This window comes from Prinia subflava, chromosome 7, assembly GCF_021018805.1.
Source record: "Prinia subflava isolate CZ2003 ecotype Zambia chromosome 7, Cam_Psub_1.2, whole genome shotgun sequence".
NCBI lineage: Eukaryota > Metazoa > Chordata > Aves > Passeriformes > Cisticolidae > Prinia > Prinia subflava.
In genome coordinates, this window is record NC_086253.1 from 10,182,027 (window position 1) to 10,202,648 (window position 20,622).

General features: G+C 39.5%; 1 protein-coding gene across 3 annotated transcripts in view; it reads left to right on the top strand.

The window, feature by feature from the left end:
• ACOX3 (acyl-CoA oxidase 3, pristanoyl) overlaps nucleotides 1-20,622 on the top strand; it is a 33,209-nt gene that overhangs the window by 150 nt on the left and 12,437 nt on the right. Inside the window, exons 1-10 of one of the 3 annotated variants that reach the window (XM_063401553.1) lie at nucleotides 12-247; nucleotides 2,166-2,344; nucleotides 3,586-3,819; nucleotides 4,850-4,921; nucleotides 5,673-5,762; nucleotides 6,232-6,375; nucleotides 7,230-7,318; nucleotides 18,310-18,406; nucleotides 18,821-19,003; nucleotides 20,292-20,414. In XM_063401553.1, the coding sequence (XP_063257623.1) occupies nucleotides 2,177-2,344; nucleotides 3,586-3,819; nucleotides 4,850-4,921; nucleotides 5,673-5,762; nucleotides 6,232-6,375; nucleotides 7,230-7,318; nucleotides 18,310-18,406; nucleotides 18,821-19,003; nucleotides 20,292-20,414 (1,200 nt within the window). In that variant the 5' untranslated portion in view covers nucleotides 12-247; nucleotides 2,166-2,176. Of the gene's footprint in view, nucleotides 1-11; nucleotides 248-2,165; nucleotides 2,345-3,585; nucleotides 3,820-4,849; nucleotides 4,922-5,672; nucleotides 5,763-6,231; nucleotides 6,376-7,229; nucleotides 7,319-18,309; nucleotides 18,407-18,820; nucleotides 19,004-20,291; nucleotides 20,415-20,622 lie in introns of those variants that run through there. The other 2 variants (XM_063401556.1, XM_063401554.1) reach the window with 2 other exon arrangements.

Consider the following 20,622-nt stretch of genomic DNA (forward strand, 5'->3'; position numbering starts at 1 on the left):
CGGGTCCCCTCGCCCCGGCCTGCGGATCGGAGTTCCCGAGATCGCTGCGGTGCCGTGCTGCGGCTGAAAACGCGGGCAGCCGCCAGCTCCCAGCAGGGCGTGAGGCTGGAGGGTCGCACCGCGTGTGGTGCTGTGTTTGGGGAGGTCTGTGCCCCTGTGACAGCTGCATGGAAACGCCACCCGAGGGCAAACTGCAGACCGGGACTGACACCGGACAGTCAGCCCGGCCCGTCAGGGGGACATCTCGGTACACTTTTTTAACACATGACAGTACTTTACGTAGTCTGGTTTTTTGCTCGAGTAGCGGTCGGGCACCGATGGACCCGCACAGACGCGGTCCGTGCCCTGCCTTCACCCTGCCGGGGTTGTCCTGCTCTGGGCCACTGCCAGCGGCACATTGCTCGGAAATGCAGAGCCGCTAGAAAATAAAAGAAAACGAAGCACTGGTTATGTCATCTCGTAGCTATAAGGGTACAGTATCATCATCATTCTTGACAACTGCCAAGTGTGTGAGCTGTGTCATTGTTAGGTGAGATCGCTGAGTTGGGGACAGTCCCCTGCACACTGACCTTTGCCCTCGAGATCTGTGACCCGTTTTCGGTGTCCAGGTATGAATTTGAATTACTGGCAGGAGCACTTTCCACTGAAAAAGGTTTCCAACTCAACATTTCGCAGTGAAACTGCAGCAGTTCTTCAAATTGAAAGTAACATGATTTTTACTTCCACCCTCACACACGTTTCAAAATTCCAGAGCAAGACTGAAATTTACACCAAGTTTAGTCCTTAGGGCAGCCTGTTGTTACTTTCTTATTGTAACCACCTGTTTTGATTTCTTAATTAGTTTTGAAACTGTTGACTTGGAGCCAAATTCTATTAAAACATTGTGTGAAGTCAGAGAATTTGTAATATATTTTAAGTACAGTACACTTTTTTTATGAACTCAGGTTTTCTCATTTGGGTAGTATCACTGATCTACAATGTAAATAAAGTTAGATGCAATAGCTGCAGTATTGCAATGTAACTTTTTTTCTTTTATGAGTGAAAAGCCTCCAACTGATGCCTAACTTACCTATTTTCCAGTTAGAAGTGTAGTCGTATCTGTTTATTTGGCTGGAGGTTGAAACACTTTCTCAATGTTTTGGCTTTTTTTCCTTTTTTTTTTCCTCTCTTTCCAAACCCATTGCTCAGTACTGGAGCTGCATCTTCCTAGAACTGATTTGAAAGACACATGCAAAAATACTACCCTGCTGTTCTCTCCCACTGTGTTTGTATTGTTCAGAACTAGAGGATGACCTTCATAAAATGATAAGGTTGAAAGAAAAGAGAGGTATCAAGGAGATATATCAAGATAACAAGGGGGAAAAAGGAGTGGAAAAAGCAGGCTGCTGAAGTAGTTTCTGTACTTCATTATGTTCAAAGTCTATACTGAGCCTTTGGCCAGCCCTGGGCCAGGATGTCCTACCTAGACATTTGAGTTGCTTCTTTCTGCCGGTCCCATTAAATCGTGGCCAGCTTCTGCTGCCCTGCATGGTGGTTTTTGCACCCTCCAAGCACAGCCGAGATCTCTGTCTGTGGTGGCACACAGGCTGGCTGTGCTGTGAGCAGCAGAGGGCTCTCCAACACCAGCTTCTGGGAGCTGCAGAGGATCTGCTGAAAATAATGAAAAGTGAGATTCTCCTCCTGAGCCAGTGCAGTTGTACCTACTGAGAGGGCAATCCTGCAGGCTCTGTGCAGGTTTGTACTGCTCTTGCCTGACCCGTAGATGCACACAAGTTTCCAGCAGACTTCATGGGGCCTTACTCCCTTTGATGTTTAAGATGTGTTTTTTTCTTGCCTGAGTCTTCTATCACCCCCTTTCTTATTATACAATATGGTGATAACCAGTGGCGTCCCTGTTCCATATTTAGCTCGTATTTAATAACAAAGATGATGTAATTCATTTATATTGGATCAAAGCATTTTTTCTTACATTGTATCAAGCCAGTTGAATTAGAAAAGGGGAAAAGCAAGCTTTTAGTTTAGTACAGCACTCTGCAGTGCTGTACTCATACATTTAAACAAGTCCAGGGATGTAATTAACAACTCTTTTAATTTCTTTTTATAATTAAGAAACCAGATACCTGTGGTGCTTCACTTTGTGTTATATCTTTTCTTGTTTGCTACAGTTTAGCTGACAATGGCATCCACACCAAATCAGAAAGAAATGACTGGCAACCAAAATTCCTGGGATAGTTTGCTCCCAGATATCCCTAAAGGCCCACTTTCCAGATATCGTAAGAAAGCTTCCTTCAACTGGAAGGAGATGGCAGTATTCATAGATACTGAAGATATCATCCAGCTGAAGGTAAATTTTGCAAGAATTGTAAGCATGTTTTAATTGTTGAGATATCAGTACAGGTAAGTGAGGGGTTTTTTAAAAGGCAATATATTTAATAATACTCTGTAAATATGGAGCTCATGGTTTTGCAAGGCAATTATGCAGAGCTAAGTTCAAGCCACTGCAAACAGTATTTCTGTCTTACTCTGACCTAATTTCTTATGATGTTCTGTGCTTGCATTAATGTTTATGTGGCATTGCAATTGGAGATTAGCATGTGAACCTTGCTGAAAGCTAACCCTACCAAGAAAAGAGATTAACTGCAGCACAAGAGATGGTGTGGAAATGCATGACTTGGAGAAATAGGAGGAGAAAGAACCAGCTTTCTGAGGGTGGTGTAGATTTACATGGATTTAAGCTAATCCTGAATCTTTACCCTAATTATTAAAATCCTAGCAGGTAGATCAGAGAAATCAAAAAGGCCTGATTCTGCATCTGAATGGTGTGTGTTGGAGCACAGAAAAAACCACAAGTGCCCTGTGTCTGAAGGAGTTTCAAAGCTGTTTAGGCATGTAGAGTTGTTTACACAGAGAAAAGGAATGACTGCCTTTCAAAGGAAAGCACAGGAAGTCTGGATTTCTTCCTTGTTATGTGAAAGATATTTAAGGAGTTGTGGATATCTTGAAGGATATCTTGATCTGGGATAAAAAAATGCCATAATATGTTGTCTAATACAAAAAAGGATCCAAATGACAACCTTAAAAGGTGCACATCTCCACATCGAAGGGCTGCATATGATGGTTCCATTAAATGGAGCCTTTTTTTTACTTTCATCTGGGAACAGAGCAGTTGGGTTACCTTAATGGCTTTACCATCATGGCATATTTCTAACTGAATGCAAGCCCTGGAGTTTTACCTTTATCCTCAGACAGAGGGACTTCTGCCCCTTAGATTCTGCCAGCAGCTTCATATATTGAGATAGTGAAGCTGCTGCACAAAGCAAGTAAATTTTACCATATTGTTCTTGTAGAGTGAATCAGTGAATCACTTTGTGGTGAAGGAGATGTCATAAAATTCAGCTGCATGAGCTGTATATGTGGCAGACCATTTAAACATATTTTCTAATTCTCTGGAATTTTTGGTTTATAAGTTTATACCTTCCAGCAAACTATTGTAATTTGAGACCCAGCATTACTCTAGAAGAAAGTTAACTGTTTTTATTACTGCTTTTAGGTTAATATTCTCATGTCAGCTTTTTCCCCTTCAAGAACAGAATCTTCTCTGCTCTGGAAAATGATCCTCTCTTTGCACATCATCCTGGAGAAGATTTGTGCCGTGAGAAGTATCAGGAGCTGACATTCCTGCGCTTTAAAAGGCTCTTTGAGTATAACTTTCTTACTCAGCAAGAGGTGATAGAGAACCCACTCCGCATGTTTAATATGGTGCTCTTTTTAGGAATGTACGATTGGCCTTTGTGTGCCCAGTTTTCCTTACATTGTGGTGTAAGTTCAAGAGCTGTAGTGGTGTATATTTGAATTTAAGTAACTTCTAATACTATAATTCTGTTGTTTTAAGCCTATTTTATTAAAACTTTATCTTTTCTTCATCCATTCTTTTCAAAATGTTTAGAAGAGTCAGAGAGTTGTGGATAATCTCTGTTGTTAAACCCCTGTCTCCACTGGAAACATCACTTCCATGGGGGGCCTCTTTTTCCTCACCAATTGTCAATCAGTGCAAAACCAGCACAACCACCTAGAAAGTAAAGGTGAAACAGTACACACAGAGATACAGAAAAAAAATTGATGCCTTCTTTTGTTTAGTCCTCTGCCTCCTCTCTAAGGCAGCCAAAGAACTTGGTTGTTGGTGGTTGTGCGTTTGCTAAAGATTTGCAGGTATCAGAAACTTACCTGCTCTAAGCCCCAGTGTCTTAATGAAGGGCAGAATCCAGAAGGAATGAAAAGAAGTTTAAAATTTCTCACTGATATTGGTGGCTGAATTCTGTTAATCAGTTGTTTCCCAGATGGGTCTCTCATAAAGAGTGCTCCACATAGTTGGTCAAATATTATCAGTTGAATTAATTAATTACTACTATTCACATAGCTGGGGAGCATCTAGGAATTAGAGTTTTGTTGTGTGAATATCCATGTGGGAAAACTGAAGGTAGCTTTCAAATCAGCATTCTTGTTTGATCCTGAAGCAGCTACCTTCAGTTCCCAATCTGTTTGCAGTAAAATGAGCTAAAATAGTCTTTAAGTTTTTCCTTGCTCAAGGGAGCATCACTAAGGACAAGTGGAAAGTATTTTTAAGTATTTGTAATGAAGACTTGAACAGGTTAGAGCTGGGACAAATCATCGTAAAGAGGCCTTGACAAGATGAAATCCTGACTTACCTCCCTCAGCTATAATCTAATTATAGTTTACTGTGCAGCCCACTTTTCCTTATCTCTTTACTGGACACCACTATTAAAAATCACGTGCAATTTGTGCTTTTCATCACAGGACACTGATTTCATTCATTATTCTGTCTTTACAGGTATTTGCAGGTCCAGTTATGAGTGCTTCTAAAAGATTTGCACACATTTTGGAACAAACTTATAACATGGAGGTAATTTTTTCTAGTAATTTGTGAGAAATGGGCACTATTAGAATTGTGTCACTGTTAGCAGTTTTGTGTTATTTCTGATGTCTTTACATATCTAGGTACCTCTAAACAGCAAAAGAAAAGACCATGCAACCGATTCAAGCATTGAGCTTTGACTGTCCTCTTTACTAGCTCATAAACCACTTCCTGGATATGTTTTAGACTGTCCAAGTTAACACGCAGACAAAATTTGGGAACTTTTCCCGAAAGGCAATATAGATGACATTACACCAGTTTAGGCTCTGTCCAGAGTCATTTAAGAGTATCCTTCTAGGATAAACTTAAACTTGACATGTTGCCATAAAAAATCATTCTAATGGAAATGGAAATGGAAAATAAATGGAAAATAATAATGTCTTAATGCCAAAGGAACACCCAATGGAGTTCAGTGAGGACTCAGGTACTCTGCAGAATAAATGCAGCTTGTCTGATACAGAAGGTGCCAGTGCTAAACAGTTTCCCCAGTCTAGGCCATGTGGGCAGCATTCACTGTCTGGCCAGACCCTCTTTGATTTTGCAAGATAAATATTCTGAGTTCACTTAACTGAGCTTTGTGCTTCTTTTGTTGCTCTTTATCACTCCCTGTTTTGTTTTGGGTTTTTTTTTTTTGCCAAGTTGCTCTCCAGTAGCTGTATTTGAAATCATTTGAAAGCCTTGCAGTTTTAATTAATGTAATAAAGTGGTCTTGAACTGTGCCCTGTATCTCATTATTTAGATTTTTGGATGTTTTGCTCTGACTGAACTCAGCCATGGAACTAACACCAAAGGCATACGGACTACAGCCACATTTGATCCCAGCACTCAGGTTGGTCCTTGGCACACACTGTCATCCAGGCTTCCTTTCCATACAAAACTGTGTAAGAAGGGGTTGGTCCCTGCACAGGCTTCACCTCTCACAGCTGAAACAGCTCTCTCAGTTCTTTACTTGAACTCACAGCTCAGTTTAACCTAAGATCTAGGAAATACTTCCCAGTCTATTTATCTGCTTTTCTTTTTTTTTAACTGCTTAAATGAGCAATTAAAATTTTAAGCTGAGCTTCAGGCTTTACAATGAAGTAATGAGCTTTTTGGACTCTCAGGTTTTTTCCTTACTACATGTGTTCTCTCCAAAGCTGAACACAGTAAGAGAGATCTCAGGTGCTGGAATGCAGTACAGAACAACATCCTGGCAATTAAGGAATGTTTTCAAAACATTGCCAGGGTGATGAAAAAAAAAACAGCTGTGACCTGATTTTTATTATTTCTATAAATTTCTTTTTCTTTCCTGGCTACAGGAATTTGTCATCAATACTCCTGACTTTGAAGCTGCAAAGTTCTGGGTTGGTAATATGGGGAAACATGCCACTCATGCAGTTTTGTATGCCCAGCTCTATACTCCTGATGGAAAGTGCCAAGGAATACATTCCTTTATTGTACAGGTAGGGTTGAAATATTGCTAATCCTTTGATTCTTTTGGAGAAGAGTGGGTTCAAATTAAAGACTTTGTTATGCTGTTATTTATACCTGACCAGCAGATTCTTTATTTAATGCTTTCACAGTTCATTGCAATTGTAACCAGGATACTTTTTTAAAATGTTCACTGATTTTATGAAGGTTGTAGGGCTAGTTTTATACTATCAGTTTTCTGCAAAAACTTCTGAAAATACAAAAGACCTGAAAAGTCTCCAGATGATCGTGGTACTTATGTAGTTAGATCTCATCTGTGTTTTATGAAGTCCTGAACGTCTTGCACAGGGCTCAAGATGATTTATGTCTGCCAGTGCTGCAGGCTGATCTGCATGCAAACTGAAAATCTTCTACCACAGAAATCATTTTATAAGGGTAAAGGCATCAGAAAATATGGTGGTGCAATAGAAAACTTGTACGTAATCAAATGAAGTAGTTGCAGACTGAATAAAGTTTATTACAGAATTAGGGAATATCTCAAAGCTGACTGTTACATAAAAATCCCATTGGTTTCTGCTGTGTCTGTGTACACCTGAAGGAGGTTTCTGTGGTAGTCTGATGAGAGAAATCATCAGTGTTAAGGGATATTAACACAGTATGTAATTAGTGTGATCTTCTAAAGTAATTTTCATTAAAGTATCTATGTCCTGAATGAGAGGATGCATAAGTACAAGTTATATCCAGGATTATGTGCTTGAAAGAAACTGAGATATCTCTTTATCATTAATACCAGGGTACAAGTTGGGAATATATTCAATCTTTGAAAAACTCAGCCAATAACTTTCATTGTTCCACTACTGAAATGATTTGTTTCACTTCTTTACAGATTCGAGATACAAAAACTCTCCTACCAATGCCAGGTGTGATGGTAGGTGACATAGGAAAGAAGCTTGGGCAGAATGGGTTGGATAATGGGTAAGTCAATACATTTGAAGGAGAAAAAAATCTAGGTTATATCACAATGTAGTGGTGCAAAAATCCCCCTTTTATCTCTTCTATCTTTACTCCTGAAGTGTTCACTAGTGGTTTTAAATTGTTAATATTTCTACAAAAAAACAAACCAGACTGAAAGATCTTGAATTTCAGTATTTCCTATCCAAATAAACAACGTTTCAGCCTTTCTCTCTCTTTAAAATGTGAAGTGCTCCTGGTATTCTGTGAATATCCCCAGGCAGACTTGCAGTTCTAGACTCTTCAAAATAATAATAGAAGAAAGATCTAGTAAGTTGTGAGTACAGAACTTTATCCGCCTCTGCACCTACCTGGGTGTGAGACTTTAATTATTTTTTCGGTTGATTTCCAGCCCACAGTAGGGCTAGTGGTGGTCCCCAGACAAGGTTTATTTTCAGTAAAGATTAAGATTGATGAGACTGAAGAGAGAAAATATGTATCTTTTTAAAACCATGGGATTTCTAGACTGCAGCCAGGAAAGAGAAGGCGAGTTATTTTCTTCTGTATTATGTGTGTACAGCTGAAATAAAAAAGTACCTGGCTCCATTTCTTAGTCATTGACTCAAGGGCCTTTCTGTGTCTACTTTACTAACCAAAGGTATCTGATAGGGAGGAGATACAGTGAGGAAATGGAGGTAGATTTCTGCATTAAAATAGTCATTATGTAAAAATTATTTAAACTCTTGCATTAGTTACATAGCTCTATATAAAGACATAAAGGTATAAAGACATAAACTTTAAATGATAATGAAGGGGTTTACTTCTTTATGCCTCAAATTTGCTTCTTTCTGTTGTTTCAGTTTGTTACAGGTTTAGGTATTGTCCTTCAAAACAGACAATAGCAGTAGAGACAGTATAGATATCTTAAAGTATCCTGGTTTCAAATATTATGGCTTTGACTGTCTTTCCAGAAGATTGTGGGAATTTTATGGTTATTTAGCTCATTATCATTGATTCTCTGTTTCCTGAAGACACAGAAGAAATAAATTTTAAAAACCCGAATCAACACAAAATCAATTTATAGCGGAAAACTGTGAGAAAGACTGGGAAAAGAGGCATATTTAAGGCTTAGTAGGTATTTTTTCCTGCTTCTGCATTACAGATTAGTAGCCACCAGATGGCACAGCAGCATGGGCCTGAGTAATCTAAATGTTATTCAACTTCGTATTTCTGTAGAAGTGTTTAAATTCTGCTTTTCATTCTTATATTGCAGTATAGATTTATGTGCAACAGGGGAAAGAAGAGTATTCTTGTTATGTGACTTTAAATGTGTGTAATTTTAAATCCATTTCTCCATTATCTACTGGGAAAAATAGAGTATTTCTTAAAATATTGGTAATAACTGAATAATTTGAAATTATAATTCATAAAATGCTCTTTAAATGAGATACCAGTGACAACCTGTCTTAATGTCAGATGGAGTCCCAAATCTTAGTTGACATTATGTGTCATTTAAAGCAGTCATAGGGCATTTCTGTTTACTTTGTATATGTGGTTTTAAAAAATTTATGTTCAGTCAGTAGTGCCCAAAGAGCCCCAGTCATGGATATAGATCTCCTAAGTGTTAAGACAGTCCCTGCATTAGAAAGTTTTAAGACAGCACTTGCAGATTAAGAGAGAAGGATGAGGGAGCCCAAGGTTCCCCACAGATACCATTCATTCAGCTAAAAACTCCAGAGGCCTGTGGTCCTGAACTACCTCAGCTGCTTTATTTTTGGAGAAAATGTTAGATGTTAGATGTCTAATGTTAGAGGCAGGCCAACATTGTTCTCAAAAACAGAGAACCGAGTTTTGTTCTGCAAGCTTCCTGCTCGCACTGAGGTGTCAGAAGTGTCAGGGTTTGTAGATGTCTGCTCTCAGAGGTACACAAAGGTCTGGATGGGGACTGGAGAGGAGGTTCTGCATTTGTTTGCAGAGACAAGCCATGCCACCCTGGAAAATGGACTCTTGGTTGCATGATCTGCAAAATGCCAGCATCCACAGGGAGCTATTGCACAGATACTGCCTTGTCAAGGTGTTCTCCTTGGCCATTTAGCAATCTTATATCCTCATTTGTCCAGAAAAAGCACGGACTTATGTGGAGAGGAGAAAACCTTCTCTTATGCTATGACTACAAGTATTGGTCTCCACTACATGCATTGCCAGGTTTTTTTGAATGTGTGCATGAAGTCTGGTTCAACTGCCATGAACACTTAGTAAATCAGGTCTATTTCCATGTAGTTACACTCAGGATATGTTGTCACAGTGGGGATCAGAGTGACATCTCTGGCAGAGATGTTTGATTTTGTTCCTGTACTTCAAGAAATTTATGCTAATAATTTTCAATATGGATACATGGAGGTAAGTTCCTGAACACTAATGAAGGTCATGGGGAAGAAATTCCCGAGCCTCCTTGGAAAATCTTATTGATTTATGCTATATAAGAAAATAGAGTAGTTAATTGAAATTGTCCATTCTTGCTTTGAAAAACAATCTATTGGGTTGTTTGGCTGAAAGCTGGTTTCCTGCTAATGCAGAGTCTAATGTTTTTAGTAAGAGAAAGAATTTCAGAACTAATGTGGGACTTTTTGCAGTGTAAATCCATGTCTAAAATTATCTTTCAAAATAATTCTTTCAAAATAGTTTCATAATTTGAATGTCCAAAAGTCACATGGTGTTTGCAGGTCTTTCGCACAGAATCACAGAATCCCTAGGTTGGAAGAGACCATCAAGATCATTGAGTCCAACCCATGCCCTAAGCTCAACTAAACCATGGCACCGAGTGCCACATCCAGTCTTTTTTTAAACACATCCAGAGATGGTAACTCTACCACTCCCCCGGGCAGACCACTCCAGTACTTTATCACTCTTTCCATAAAAAGCTTTTCCCTCAGTCATTCCTCACAGGGTTTGTGTTCCAAGCCCCTCACCAGCCTCGTTGCCTCCTCTGGACGTGCTCAAGCGTCTCAATGTCCTTCTTAAACTGAGGGGACAGAGCTGGACACAGCACTCAATGTCCTTCCTAAACTGAGGGGACACAGCACTCAATGTCCTTCCTAAACTGAGGGGCCAGAGCTGGACACAGCACTCAATGTCCTTCCCAAACTGAGGGGACACAGGTGGACACAGCACTCAATGTCCTTCCCAAACTGAGGGGACACAGGTAGACACAGCACTCAATGTCATTCCTAAACTGAGGGGCCAGAGCTGGACACAGCACTCAACGTCCTTCCCAAACTGAGGGGCCAGAGCTGGACACAGCATTCGAGGTACAGCCTCACCAGTGCTGAGTACAGGGGCAGAATGACCTCCCTGCTCCTGCTGGACACACCATTCCTGATCCAGGCCAGGTGCCCTTGGCCTCCTTGGCCACCAGGGCACACTGCTGGCTCATGTCCAGCTGCTGTCACCAGAACCCCCAGGTCCTTTTCTGCCTGGGCACTGTCCAGCCACACCATCCCCAGCCTATAACATTGCAGGGGGTGATTGTGGCCAAAATGCAGGACTGTCACTTGGACTTATTAAACATAATCCTATTGGACTCTGCCCATCCATCCAACCGTTCCAGATCTCTCTGCAGAGCCCTCCTAGGTGCCAACAGATGTTCCCAGCTTAGTGTCATCTGCAAATTTACTAATGAAAGACTCAGTACCCTCATCCATGTCATCAGTAAAAATAGTGAACAGAGCTGGCCCCAGCACAGATCCCTGAGGGACACCACTGGTCACTGGCCCCCAGCTGGGTGCAGCACCATTCACCAGCACTCTCTGGGTCTGGCCATGCAGGCAGTTCCTGACCCAGCACAGAGTGCTCCTGTCCAAGCTGTGAGCTGCCAGCTTTCCCAGGAGTGTGCTGTGGGAGACAGTGTCCGAGGCCTTGATGAATTCCAAACAGACAACATCCACAGCCTTTCCCGCATCCACCAGGTGGGTCACTTGGTCATAAAAGGGAATCAGGTTGGTCGAACGTGACCTACCCCTCCTAAACCCCTGCTGGCTGGGTCTGATACCCTGGCCATCCTGTAAGTGCTGTGTGATGACACTCAATATAAACTGTTCCATTTGTAACTTCAGCTGCCCTGACAAAAAAAAACAAAATCGCTGTTAAATATTTTAAAATACTTTTCTTTCTCTAGGAAATTTGCAGTAATTTGTGTAATCAATGCATCCAGGAATAAAAAATCGAACTCTGTCTTTTCTAATGGAGAGTTTATACTGGTTTTGTGTTTTGTTACCAAAGTTAAATCAGACTGCCACTGGGGGATACAAATGCTCCAGTCTTTATTTTTTAATATTAAAATGTCCACCTGTTGCTAGTGCTCTGGCAGTCTTTGAAACATGCTGATCACTGAGGACCCAAAATGGTAGTAGCTGAGGAAAAAAAAAACTAATGAAAAAAATCTCTGAGTATCTGGGATTTCAGGGGCTATTTGGTAAAATGTGTGGCGGGCATAAGGAGTGGGGGGTGACACACACATAAAGCAAGAGCTGGGCTATGTGTGGATTTGCATTTCTCTTTCTTTCCTTTGCTGTGGGGGTTTTCTTTTTTTTTTTTTTTTTTTTGGTGGGGGTGGGAAGGATGTACCTTAACTACTGGAGCGTTGCTCAAATTACCCATTACTTCAGTGCACATCAGTAAATGATTGACACTGAATTGGAGAACCAGTTACATGTCCAGTTTTAACTAGCAGCAAATTTCTGCTTTCCCCTCTCCAGATATGGAAAGGATGCCCAATTGAATCTGCATGGGGAAGAGTGGAAAATCAGCTATAATTGTATTACTGAAGTGGTGCTTACCATGCCTGTCTTGTAAAACATGTTCTGAGCTCATTTGGCTGTGTCCACTGATTACATGTATACAGTTTTTTTGCAGATAAAACTTTCTGTAAGGGAAGAACTAGAGAAATGAAACTGTCATTTTACCTTAAGTCTTTGTAGGAGAGAGAAGGGTCTTTCTGGAGGAAGAATTATTAACTAGATCTGATGATAATTATGGGCTTGGGAAAACTGATGGGGTTTATTAGCTGTTTAACAGCGTTTTGTGTACAATTAAAATGTGGTCAATCTTTGCACACATACAACACACTAAGATGTTCAGCATGTTCTCTACCAACCAGTCAGGTCAGATTCAGCTTTCTGGACACTGAAAACAAAACCAAATGCCCACGAAGAAATGGGCAAAGGGGATTTATTGGACAGAAAAGCAATAAATTGCTTTTTTTGTAAAAGAATCTCTTCTGGAAATAGATGCCTCAGAAAGCCCTCACTATAATTCCTTGTATATTGTCAAAGATAGGATACATCACATGACTTCTGAGCCTTTACAAATCGCTCTTAAATGGTTAATTCGTAATTTGTTTCTTTGTTACTACAGTATCACCACCAATAATACATTATGATTTTGCTACTGCTAGTTGAAGGGCAGAACAAATTAAAGTCTAGTCATTTTTGTCTTCTGCTATTTGTTCTCTTCATGCGCATTTAGATTTTGCAACTGTCAGAGTTATTTCACTAGGAAGGTAGGAGCTATACTACATGGTTGAAGCCTAAATAGTCTTTGGAGCTTCATCTTTCTATCTGAAGCAGTAGTTGAGTGAAGATAATACCCGTTATCAGCTTCTTTGGTTGTTTGCTTCTACTCCCAGACTGCTTTTTTCTTTGAGCTGCAGTGAACGTTTATGTAGCTGTAGGGGACTCATCTAGGGAACTGGAACTGCCTGAACATTAATGAAAAAAACCCCACCAAGTTTTGCTGTCTTCAGTCAGATAATTTGTCAGGTCTCGTTCACTGCAAGGCCTTAGGAGTGGCTTTCAGTACAGGAAAAAGAGCAGAGATGTAAGAAGTCAAGTTTAAAAATCACTGCTTCCCAAATAAACAAGCTTGAGCTTGTTTAATTTTTTTTATTCACTTGCAACCTCTGACCTAAGTTTCAAACAATTGCAATAGCAACAGCAATTAAGTGGCTATAGAAGAAAGAAGAATGTTAAAATGCCTGGGCCTGTATTTATGTTATCTGAATACCATGAATACTGAATATACCATGAAAAGTGCTACTTCCACAGTTAAAGCTAGGTATTTTGCAAACACATCTTGCATATTTACAGTTTGCGTTAAAGCCATGACTTTTGCAGCAGAATCATTGACATTTCTTTGCCTTCCCCTCCTAAGGCAGTTTCTGCAGGCAGAGTTGGACACGTGTTACTGGGCTGTGGTGACATTGCTGCAGAGTGTTGCCTTATCTTCTCATTTTTATCATGTTATGTGCCTCAAAACTCTACAGCCATAGCTACTTCACACTGAAAGGCACTTGATGTGAGTGAAAATGGGGAAAGGAAGATTTAGATCTGGTGACACATTTGTTTTTTGACCCACAGAAATACAGCCTCACATCTGCAGTGAACTTCAACCAACCATTTTTGTTCCTTAGCAGAGCTCTGTCAGCTCTCAGCAGCTGCAGGAGTCTGCACATCCAGAGCTCCTCACAACACTGGCACTTGGACTGTAAGAACCTAAGTGTGAGTGGGTCTTTGTGAGCCTGTGAAGTCCATTGTGTTACCATTAGGAGGCCTAGAAACTGCTGTGTTGTTCTATCCTTGCTATTGAGCATAACAGTACAGAGCTGCATTCTTAGATTAGAGCCTTGATTGTAGGAAATAAAACTAAAATACTGCCATGCAGTTTTCCCCAGTTTCACTGTAACTCTTTTCAGCTCTAGCCTTTCCGTGAGCATAAGTATAGAATATGTGGCAGTTTTCTTTCCTTCTAAAAGTTTTTCATCAAACCTCTGAAATGTTATTCTTCCCAAGGTTTACTGTATCCCATGAACAGCCTTCCAATACCATTCATCTGCTTTCTGTTTCTGGCTGGAAATCTGCATTAGAGATGATTGTACCATCTCTAAAGTAGTCAGTAACAAAAGCTGGCAGAAAAGGCATTTTAGTGAGTCTGAAGTTCACCAAAGCATGTTTGAGCTGTTTGTACTATAGGTAACAGTTTAGTACTGGCAAAAGGAGCTCGTAGCTTTTCCAGCTGCTCCTCTTTTATCAGCATTACTGCACACCAGATGAATTACTATTGCATGATTTAAAGTCAGTGAGATTAATTTAGTTTGAAATGTTCCCTAAACTACTGGCCAAAGAACCCAAACAAGAATGCTACTATTGGAATAGCACTTCACTCTGCTCAGCTGCTCTTGGCAGAAATCTGTGTGATACAGGGGTTTTTTATCTGTGGTAAAAAATGTGTCTACATGAAGCAAAATTGCACATGGCTGTAGAGCCCTGTGATACCTATTTAAAGTGACAGCTGTCTGTCTGTCTTGCTGAGAGGACTTAATCTCAGTCATGCTGTTTGCTGTGCTGAAGGGGCCCTAAGTAGGGCAGCTTTCAAACCTCTGGTCTTGTCATCACTGTGTGAAATCCAGCCATTTTCCAAACTTGCTGGTACATGATATCCCCATGACTGTGTATACAGTTCCATTTTTGTAAGATATTTCTTCAGTTCTTTAAGGAGATTTTTCCCCTATATGCGTTGACAGATGTGGGCCAAGTCTACCCTTTCTAGGCTAATAACCATTAAAAACGTGATCATTGACTTCATTAAATCTTACTATTTATTTTTAATATGTTCCAATATCAAGTTCCAATTGGCCAGTATGTCTAACAATTCCCAATAGCAAAGTTCTTGGAGAAGGAGCATAACAGCAGTTGGCAGCAATCTTACAAGGTCACTTAACCCACCAGTCCTGTGAGGTTCTGCTTTTATTTTCAACACTCGTGCTTATAGGCTAAATATCTTATTTCTTTACACATGGAAATTTTCTGTTGAATTTTTAATTGCTAGTTCTGCCGCTCTGCTTTGCTTCCTAAAGTCTTTGCCATCTCATATGCATATCCACATATCTTTATATAATATATCTATAATGGATAATATCAAGGGAAAAATCTAAACTTTAAAAACCTGTTACTTGAATTCATTCTGATGTTAAGAAAATAGGCTATCATGCGATGATAGGAAATTCAGTATTTTGGCTCACGAGCTGTGAAAGAAGTTATAGAATGATGTGCTTGTAGTTTTTAATCATAATAATTTTAGGTCATCTTTTATGTGGTACAGAATTAGCTTCCTCATATTTGTGTCAGGCAAATCATAATAAAACTTTCTTGAAGGTTTTTCACTCTTTCCAACAGAAGACTTCCCTTAGATTTAACTGTTAGGGATTGTATTGCAGCAAGTGAAAGTGGGTAAAATTGCTTAGGTCATTTTGGGAGCTGTTTTGTTCAGCACACATCTGTCACATGTTCATTAGGAGTAGGGTTGGAATTCCTAAAAGTAGGCAATTGGTATATGGATTTATAAAGTAGTGGCTTTCAGTTTTGTTTTTATGAACACCTGAGTCTTAAGCACAAGTCAATATAAAAAATTTTCTATAACTGCACAGCTTTGCTCAGTGAATTGAACTAAGCACTGCAATGTAAAACACAACACATAACAGAGGATAATTTTATTCACTGTCATTATCTCCCGAGTAACAAATGACAGAACAAAAGGAAGTGTCCTCTAGTTGTACCAGAGGAGGTTTAGGTTAGATACTGGGGAAAATTTCTTCACTGAAAGAGTGTTCAGACAGTGAGACAGGCTGCCCAGGGAAAAGGGGTGGAATCATCATCCCTGGAAGTGTTCAGAAGAGGTGTGGATGTCGCACTTGGGGATGTGGTTTAGTGGTGAACACGGTGCTGCTGGGATAATGGTTGGACTCTGATATCGGAGGTGTTTTCCAGCCTAATAACTCGATGAATGCTGCCATGAAATGTTATGATTCATCACATACGAGGCTAAGCATGTTCCAGATATGTATTTGCAGAGAGAGAGCCCAAGAGCTGGAGCCCTTTGAAATATTGTCCTAATATGTGCCCCAAAGATTGTATCATCTCTCTGTTAGGTCAACTCTTCCTTTAGTCTGTCTTATAATCCCAGTTTTTATCACCCATTCAACAGCTTTTTAAAATAATATTTCATTGCTTTCTTCCATGCATCCCTTCCTACTTGGGAGGGATCCTTATAAACATCCATGGACCTCCCTTATTTTCATCACTCTTGGTTTTTTGTAGAACTCTTGTTTGCTCTAATGATTTGTTAAAAAATGCCATTGATGAGCTGCTGGTGTGCTGTGCCTGGCAGGCATCTTGTCAGGAAAATATTCTTCAGTAATTAGTGTCTGCTTCACTGTTTGAATATTTTTGTAGCTTCCTGCCTTAATCTTGCATTGTAAGGTCCTAGGAGGAAGCACCTTCCTGGAATTCTATGGATGGAGACAGCAACTGTGAAAAAAGAATGTAAACTAGAAACCTAAACCTTGCCTTGCACACTCTTCTGCAATTAAAGTAATGAGTAATAACAGTTAAAAAGCTCAAGTTCTTTCTAAGATGCATGCTATTGCTTAAAAATATTGTGGTTTGTACAGGTTTAGTTCTGATTCTGTTTGGGATATAGGTAACAGAGAATGTGAATTTGGCCAAAAGATCTTTCTAGAAAGAGATTTTTTATTTTCAGTGATATGAAAAAGATATTAACATAGATGGAAATCAGATTTTTGGAAAATCTGAATTTGCTTCTATTACAAAGTAGTGTAGTCTCACTGAAATTGGCATTTAACAAAGCACTTATTAGCATTGTTGAGGCAGCTGGTTCTTGGTTAGGATAGCACGCCTTTCTCTGTGTCTAAGTCCAAAAATACTGTGTATCTCTAAGGCTGAATAAATATGGTATTCAGATATGTTTCCTTGGAAACAACTCATAATTTAAAAGCGCACACACAGCAATGCAGCCCTTATGTAATTTATTAATGTGAAAGACCTGGCTCTTATGAGCCATATTAAATAGATCAGCCTTTATTGGCAGGAAAAAGGAATTTTCTTTGATTACAAATACAGCTTTTCAAGTGCTATTAGATAGTGAGATATTTGTGAGTGGGGTTGATACTGCTGCTGTTGTGCCAAACTGTGTTGCCCATTTGGGTGAAACAATTCAATCACTTTCTTCCTGAAGAATATGAATACTCAGGACATTCTCCATATCATAAGAACTTCCCTCTTACTGCTGCTAGAGTGCTGCAATTTAGGAAGGGTTATCCTGCTCTTCCTTTTCTAAGATGCCACATTTCAGGGAACAGAATTCCTAGTCTGAGTTTAAACAAAGGAAAACTTTGCTTTTGGTTCCTTCTCAGGGCACTGTTTCAGCTATGTCCTTAGTTGTATTGCAGTAGAATGAGTGATCCTCGCAGATCTATATTTTAGACTCATAAAAATATATAGTGACTCTATTCCAAAGCAGTCTCCAGACTGGACTGAACAAAACCTCAGTTAAGAATGTAATTCTGCAGAACTGTTTGAGGCAGGGAATTATTTGGAATGAGAATGGCCCAGTCCCGTTCTAGGCAGCAGAAGGAAGCTGTTCATCTTCCCAAGCTTTTGGACAGCTGAGATACCAACCAAGGCAACCTAAGTTATGCAGCCTGAGAAATCCGTTCAGCTTTCTGAGGTGTCAGTGAAAGTACCTGTCAGACTACCTGTGTACAAGGTCTCTAATAAGGAACTTTACTTGTCCCTTCCCTTAACCAGAATACGTTTTATTTCTTTCCTTACAAAGCTGCTGAAATGGTCTCCTAGAGTCAATGAAGTGGGTTATTGGTTTTGTAAACGTCATCTTTTTAAAATAAAAAATCAAAAAACAGAGGAGTTATGACAAATTCTCTTCTTTAATTTATTGTGCTGCACAGAAAGTCTTTGAAAATCTTTGTTGTCCCAGGCATACTTCCCTAAAATTGCCTACCTGGCCTGATGGGCACTGTTTTCAGTTCACTGACATGCCCGAGATAATTTTGCAATCTCATCTTTCTTGTGACCTTTTTTTGTAATATCAACACCTCAGACTATGTAGACATAAATTTTATACTGTTTGTATATTTGTTTAAACAGATTTGCCATGTTCCACAATGTCAGGATACCAAAAGAAAACCTACTAAATACAGCTGCAGATGTCACAGCTGAGGGGAAGTACTCAAGTTCTATCAAGGTATGAAACAAGGTCTTGTTTTAATAAATTGTATACAAAGGTGTAAGTAGGTTGAGAGATAAAGCTTCCTCTTATGTCAGAAGCTACTGGCTACCAGAACTTAAGAAGGCTGTTGACAGTGTCCCATGAGGTATGAATGTTGGTTTTTTTATTGCATTTCAGAGATGTCTCAACTCACCTTGCTGACTTTATTGGACTTTGTGCTCTTTCCATGACCACACTGATCCCAAAGAGTTTAGAGTTTGATTGTGTTCAGGCAAGAGTATTCTGAGTCTCACCTGAATACCTCATCTGAATGAGTCAAGAAATAAGATTGGAAAAAATGGCTTCTGATCATGCTACCAAGTTACATCTTCAAGGGGATAAAATGAAATATTAGCCTGAGCATTCATTCTGTGCCTTGTATTCATTCAGGATGTAAAAGAACGTTTCAGTGCAGCTGTGGGATCCTTGTCCACTGGCAGGATTATGATCACAGGATTTTCCGTGACCAATTTAAAGCTTGCCGTGGCAATAGCCATTCGCTTCTCAGCAGCTCGCCGTCAGTTTGGACCAACTGAGGATGAAGAAATACCTGTCCTTGAGTACCAAACACAGGTAAATACTTTGGATTTCAATCTACAGGCTTCTATATAACGAAACTCACATGCAGAGCTACTGCAGATCACAGCAGTGACTCTGCAGTTATTGAAATTAAAGTTGTCTGTGTCACCTGAAGCATCATTCTAGTACAGCTGTGGGGGTTCGTTACAACTCAAAACCTTCTCTTGGCACGACCAGTCTTTTAACATAATTCTTGGAATAGCAGGACCAAAAAAATTCATGTTTTTCTGAAGTACCTAGAAACATTTGTCTTCTAAAAGAGTAACTTTTCAAGAGAAAGACTGTCTTACATGCACCTGCAAAAGTACTGCAGATGTAGAAAGTAGCATTTGTTTCAAAACATCGCTGCTTCTTTTGATGCTACACTGAGTTTCTCATTTTTAGCCTGTATGCTTTTAAAGCATAGAACTCAATGACATTCACTGTGGAGAAGTCTCAAGCTAATACTAACTTAAGAGGATTATAACCAAGGTTTACCTGCAGTTTATGCAGACGAAAAACACTTTTTGCTCTGAAAAAATGTATATAGAATAACTGGGAAAAAGGAAAAACTCAGATCTGCTGGATGACAAAAGTATATATAAAAGAAGTGCTGAAAACATACCTGCCCAGTTGGTCCTTGCAGTGTGGGTCCTTGCAGCCTTTTTCCAGGTTGACACTTACCTTGCAATGCTAAAAGATTTTATGGGTTTCTACAAACTGGTGGATGGTGCCTTCCTTCCACCCTTTCTGAATAAGCCAGGGTCTGCTTTCCACTATTCTTTGAGTCTCTCAATTTTTCCCAGTTTTGTCTTGTTCTATGGCTGCTTGCTGAAACTCTCATTCCCTTCTTCCTTTACCACAAAGACTTTCAAACAGTTTTTCTTGTCCTTCTTGAGCTCTGTCAAATGGTTACAACCTCTGTCCTGTTTGTACTGAAGAAACTTGTGAATCATGAGTGACCCTAGCATGCCAGACATTTTACAAACACATGGCAAAAATATGTCTTTGGTCCCCAAAGCTTCAGTGAACTTTTCCCCTGGTTTAACAGAATGTTTATCACAAATTCATGAAATATGAGAACTAAAACAATATAACTGTAACTTGTATAAAGAGAATAATAACCACCCATAACATAATTAAATGTAATTAAATGTAATTATAGGTGGTTATTGTTCTCTTCTCCATTAAGCAGTTTTCCATTTTGAACACAGTAAAAATCAATGAGTTGGTTCAATAGAATAACTGTTAAAAACATACATAAATCTGTGATCAAATCAATTTAACTCTTTTTTTTTTCCAGCAATGGCGTCTTTTACCTTATCTGGCTGCTGCATATGTCTTAGATTATTTCTCCAAGTCCCTGTTTCAGAACTTTGTTGAGTTTTTTGCAGGTGTGTTGACAAAGCAAAAGAGTCAGAGACAAGTGAGTTGTTTACATATTTTTTTCACTGAGTTCTCACTATAACAGACTGTAAACTGTTAAATGACCTATTTAGAAGTCTTAGGCTCTCTTATGATCACAAGTGATAGAGCAATGTCTCAGAAATATGGGGCATACAAAGTACTGATTAAAGTTGCATTTAAAAAAGCATTCAAATTAGTTTTGATGGAGTGATTGAAGTTTTATTGAT